Raw genomic sequence first — 6,000 nt, forward strand, 5'->3', positions numbered from 1 at the left:
ATAAATAGAGTGGACAATTTGCTTCTGCAGAGCCTGTAGCGGAGTCTGTATGTCCCCTGCTCCGTCTGTGCACGGTGCCAGAACCAGCAGCAGAGAAGTGCTGCTTGTATCCTTCGTTATTGGAAGTATCATCTTGATTACCTGAGGGTCTCTGAAAATGTATTAGGGGATGAGCTGCTTCTCTGGCACAAAGCTACCCAGCTCAATACACAGCTTATTCACCTCAACGGCCCTACCTGAATGGCTCTGACACCCCTCTCTGCCCCAGGTAGTAGCTTGAACCCTCCCAGGCTCTGCCTGCAGCAGCCACTACTTTTCTTCCTGCACTTTTTTGGCTGCTGGGAAGAGCAGGGGAAGACGCAAGGAACCGGGGTGAGGTCTAGGCTCCTCCTAGAAGGATGGGTAAAACAGAAGAGGTAGGTCTGTGACAAGGAGGCAAGAGAGGTCCCTGGAGAGGACCATGTCCTGCAGGAGGGTGTGGAGGGGTCAGGGTGGTAATGATGCCGAGGAAGACTTGGTTAACGATTGCAAGGGCAACCGCTGCTGTTGTTGCTGGAAAGGGCCACCCCTGCCTCTGTATCTTGATACAGATCGTGGCAGTGATGGCAGCATTGGAAAGTGGGTGAGGAAGAGGCTTGCATGGGCTAGGCAGCACCTCCAGCCTGCCACGCTCCATGGGCTGAGAGCAGATGCCTAATCCAACAAAGCCTTCCAGCTGAGTCCATTTATGAACATGTGGCAGGGTAACATATGTGCTGTGGGCAAGGGAATGAAATAAACTTAACAGAGAAGCTCAGCAATGGAGGCGGGGGAGCCAGGGCTGGCAGTTCAGCAGTACGTTAAAAGATGTGTAGATGCAGTGCTGAGGGACACGGTTTGGTGGTAACTTGGCAGTACTAGGTTAACAGTTGGACTTCATGATCTTAAAGGTCTCTTGCAACCAAACAATTCTATGATTCTAAGTTCTGGAGTGAAGTGCCTGGGTGAGTAGGTAGGTGGCTGCAGCCTGCTAGTTTCTGTGGGAGTGCAAAGCAGCTGAGTCACAAATGGTTGGGTTTGCTGTCATTGTTAGTTGAGGTAAAACCAAAGCAAATAATCCAGGAAATTTGCAGTTATTAATGTCCAGTTGTTGCTACAGTTGAAAGCACATAAGGACAAAACTGAGTTTGTACAACAAATATAAATCTGTCAGTTCCCAATTCTCTTGTGCTTGACTGGCAACCAACCAATGTTCTTCTAGACCAAGTTATTTGCCTTTGAAATTTTTAATGGTTTTTTCCCACAAGAAAAAAGCAGAAGGTAAATTTTTATTAGGCAACTGCAATTAATCCCCAAATGGCATCACCAGAGACCTCTAATTTCCTGGATTACCACATGCATTGCAGTTGTATAAAAGATAAGATTATCTCCATGACATGAAAGTGGACCAATGTGATGGTCTAGGAGGAAGAGTACCAAGATCAATGGGAGTGGACCTTTTTTTCTTTCGCCTTCTTGTCTGTCCCTGCAGTGTGATCAGAAAAAGCTAGAAAACACAGAAACCATATCTTGAGTCTTAGTGATGGCTCCTCTCTACCTCTCCTTCCCTTCCCTCCAGTATCATCTGCTGTCTGCCATTCTTCCCAGGGCACCCTACACTCTTACCAGGCTTTTCCTAGACTGTAGGCTGGGTTACCTGTTTATAATGTCTTGAGTTTGTTTATGGTTTTACTGCCTTGTTAGAGTTTCTCTTAGGAATGCAAGAGAAAGAAAATAATCATTTGCAGCAGTTCATGTTGTAGAAAAATCTAATTAAATTTCAAAGGATGAAGACGGTTTCCATACAATAAAGACTTTCCCCTGCTGAATTGCAAAAGCATATTGCAAATAACAAAGGGGCTAAAACTTAAAAATGCACCAAAGAAAAAGGCAAACAAAAAATTGCCACAGGAATGTTTTATGCCAGAAATCATTAGACAACTGCAATTGAAAGGCCATTACCAGCTCCCACTATAATAAAAGACATTATAATTGCAGTCTGAACAACTAGGGTGACACTTTCTACATTGTATATTTGTCTCCCATGGGACACATCTTGGCACTGCTGTTTATTAATGTAGGTGATAATCATACAATGAATGACTGGGTTGATAAGAGTATATTGAGAACAACTGCTAAAAATAGCTAAAAGAACAATGCACATATCTTTACTGGAATCTTTGAAAACAAACAGGAAAGACTGTCTTTAAAAATTACTAAAACTATAAAATAAAGAGAGCCATAGCATTTAGAGAAATTTGTTCCTACCATGACTAATTCCAAATTTCATATTTTTCTTGTGAGAGCAGGAATTTCTCCTAGTGAGCAAATCAAATCACATAGGTAATTAGATATTGGGTAAAAGGTAGGTGTATATCTCTGTATTGTATCTCACCTATATTTGTCAAATCAGAAAACATACCAGTTTTAAATGAATGCTTTTTCTGGATGTCAGCCAATTCCTCTTATATTTATCATCTTTTTTCCTTCTTTTACCATTTCAGTTATTTGGGTGTTTCCTAGCCTGGGAGACACGAAATGTCAGCATTCCTGCTTTGAATGATAGCAAGTACATCGGAATGAGTGTATACAACGTGGGGATAATGTGCATTATTGGTGCTGCTGTTTCATTCCTTACCCGGGACCAACCCAATGTGCAATTCTGCATTGTTGCTTTAGTCATAATATTCTGCAGCACTATTACTCTCTGCCTTGTGTTTGTACCTAAGGTAAGTGAATTTGTTTAGCATGGGTCTGGATTTTTTTCCGTCTGTTTTGTAATTGTGGTTTTATATGTAGAGGTTCATTGTCATTTCATGTACGGCAGATGTGTGTGAATTCTAAGGCAAGCCCATCTATAATCTCTTGTCTCTGGATCCTGAAAGGCAGAACAAAGCTTCATGAGATTTTGGAGGAAGTGGAATATGCAAAGTTACAGGAGTGTGAATACATGCATTTCTAATGCCTATATCTTTACTGAATCTGTGACTGGGGAAACAGGTTTTTTTCTGTAATTTCATTGGAATAGTCTCCATTTCCAACTTTTAGGAACTTTTTGGAAAAGGTAATAAGTAGGTATTCAGGGGCACAGGTCCAGTTGTCTGTTTTGCCATTTTTCTTATGTACCGTAAGCAAGATAATCAGGATCTCTGCTTCTATACCTACAAAACAGTAAGAAACTTTTAGTTCAGTGGCACGCTGCAAGGTCAACTGTGTTGAAATCTCTAAGGTATTCAAATATGGTGGTACAATAGACTATCAACGCTTCAGCGGAAAACTGTATGTATGCTGCAGATGCTGACACTGAAGATCATAGAATCATAGAATAATAGAATGGTTTGGGTTGGAAGGGATCTTAAAGATCATAGAATCATAGAATCATAGAATGGTTAGGGTTGGAAGGGACCTCAAGGATCATCTAGTTCCAACCCCCCTGCCATGGGCAAGGACACCTCCCACCAGACCAGGTTGCTCAAGGCCCCATCCAGCTCGGTCTTGAACACCTCTAGGGATGAGGCATCCACAGTTTCTCTGGGCAACCTGTTCCAGTGCCTCACCACCCTCAAAGGAAAGAGTTTCTTCCTAATACCATCCCTAAATCTCCCCTCTTTCAATTCAAAACCATTACCCCTCATCCTATCACTACGTTCCCTGATAAAAGAGTCCCTCTCCATCTCTCCGGTAGGCCCCCTTCAGGTGGTACTGGGAGGCTGCTATAAGGTCTCCCTGGAGCCTTCTCTTCTCCAGGCTGAACAACCCCAGCTCTCTCAGCCTGTCCTCATAGGAGAGGTGCTCCAGCCATCTGATCATTTTTGTGTCCCTCTGCTGGACCCGTTCCAACAGGTCTGTGTCCTTCCTGTGTTGAGGACTCCAAAGCTGGACACAGTACTCCAGGTGGGGCATCAGCAGAGCAGAGTAGAGAGGGATAATCACCTCCCTCTACCTGCTGGCCACACTTCTTTTGATGCAGCCCCTTTTGGTTGGCGTTCTGGGCTGCCAGCGCCCACTGCCAGCTTATGTCAAGCTTCTCATCCACAAACACTCCCAAGTCCTTCTCCTCAGGGCTGGTCTCCAGCCGTTCTCCACCCAAGCTGTATTTGTGCCTGAGATTGCCATGTCCCAGGTTCAGGACCCTGCACTTGGCTTGGTTGAACTTCATGAGGTTTGCACGCACCTACCTCTCAAGCCTGTCTAGATTCCTCTGGATGGCGTCCCTTCCCTCCAGCAAGTCAACCACACCACACAGCTTGGTTTCATCGGCAAACTTGCTGAGGGTGCACTCTATCCCACTGTCCATGTCTCTGACAAAGATGTTAAATGGCACTGGTCCCAGTACGGACCCTGAGGAACACCACTCGTCACTGACTCCCACTTGGACATTGAATCATTGACCGCAAACCTTTGAGTGCGGCCACCCAGCCAGCTCCTTATCCACCGAGTGGTCCATCCATCAAATCCATGACTTTCCAATTTTGACACCAGGATGTCATGTGGGACAGCGTCAAATGCTTTGCATAAGTCCAGGTAGATGATGTCTGTTGCTCTGCCCTTGTCTAATGCTGTGGCAATATCCTAAAAGGCCCGCAAATTTTTCAGGCATGACTTGCCTTTGGTGAAGCCATGTTTGCTCTCACCAATCACCTCCTTATTTTCCATGTTCCTTAGCAGAGATTCCAGGAGGATCTGTTTTATGATGTTGCTGGGCACAGAGGTGAGACTGCATAAGTCCAGGTAGATGATGTCTGTTGCTCTGCCCTTGTCTAATGCTGTGGCAATATCCTAAAAGGCCCGCAAATTTTTCAGGCATGACTTGCCTTTGGTGAAGCCATGTTTGCTCTCACCAATCACCTCCTTATTTTCCATGTTCCTTAGCAGAGATTCCAGGAGGATCTGTTTTATGATGTTGCTGGGCACAGAGGTGAGACTGACTGGCCTGTAGTTCCCCTGGTCTTCCTTTTTTCCCTTTTTGAAGATGGGGGTTATGTTTCCCCTTTTCCAGTCAGTACGAACTTCACCAGACTGCCACAACGTCTCAAATATAATGGAAAGCAGCTTAGCAACTTCACACACCAGCTCCCTCAGGACCTGTGGATTGATTTGATCAGGTCCCATGGACTTATGCACCTTCACGTTCCTTAGATGGTCTTTTTATTAACAGGTGTATTAACGGATTAAGTGAGGCACAGACTGGGAGGCATATGCTTTCATTTCTTTCTGCTCTTTTGGGCTCTGGGATGTGTTAGTTGTGCATTGTTGGAAGAATTGAGAAGACAAAAGCGTTCATTCAGAAAGAAATTAGAGGCTGGCAATGGAAACTGACTTCCGATCTGCAAAAAAGTGAAGTAGTTCATTCTCCAGGACCAAATAAACAAGTTCTGCAGTTCACTTCTCAAATTTTAAAAAGCTGTGCAGACATATATAGTCATATTTTTATTCTGGATCTTAGGGAAGAATCACAGCTTCATTCTAAATTAAGGAAACATTGACAAACACAGCAATGGAGAGTACTTTGAAATACTGCAAGGTTTAAGTGTGTAAGCTGTATGAAAATGCATATTAAAACTCTGATGCCAAAAATACCTCCACAGAAATGTCAGAACTCTCTTCAAAGAGAAAATATTATTAATGCTGTGACATGCTCTTCTGCCCCTTTGCTTTCATGCTCCTTTGCCCATCTTTCTTTTCTGCTGCCACAGGCTCTGAAATGACTTTTCTGTTTCCTTTTTTAACCCTTTCATCTGCTCTTTTAAACCCCAATTACCTTGCCCTCATTTTTCCTCTCAGTTCTTTCTACTCAAAATACAAACATGAACCGTAGCCTTCTAGCATGTAGCACTAAATCTCACTCCATGTATTGTCATGTTTCCAAATACTTAGCTATTTTGCATTAAAAATGGTAATTGGATAAGGTACAAAAAAAAAAAAAAAAAAAAAAGGTTGAAGAAGGGGCTGAAAGGCAACCCCTCCAATACCCATGAGGGG

At 43.7% G+C, this 6,000-nt stretch overlaps 1 protein-coding gene across 1 annotated transcript in view; it reads left to right on the top strand.

Annotated features, from left to right (window-relative positions):
- GABBR2 (gamma-aminobutyric acid (GABA) B receptor, 2) overlaps nucleotides 1–6,000 on the top strand; it is a 474,269-nt gene that overhangs the window by 443,439 nt on the left and 24,830 nt on the right. Inside the window, exon 15 of the mRNA XM_014938669.1 lies at nucleotides 2,523–2,747. Coding sequence (XP_014794155.1) covers nucleotides 2,523–2,747 — 225 coding nt within the window. The remainder of the gene's footprint in view (nucleotides 1–2,522; nucleotides 2,748–6,000) is intronic.

Source organism: Calidris pugnax, unplaced genomic scaffold (genome assembly GCF_001431845.1).
Source record: "Calidris pugnax isolate Ruff unplaced genomic scaffold, ASM143184v1 scaffold13, whole genome shotgun sequence".
Classification (NCBI taxonomy): domain Eukaryota; kingdom Metazoa; phylum Chordata; class Aves; order Charadriiformes; family Scolopacidae; genus Calidris; species Calidris pugnax.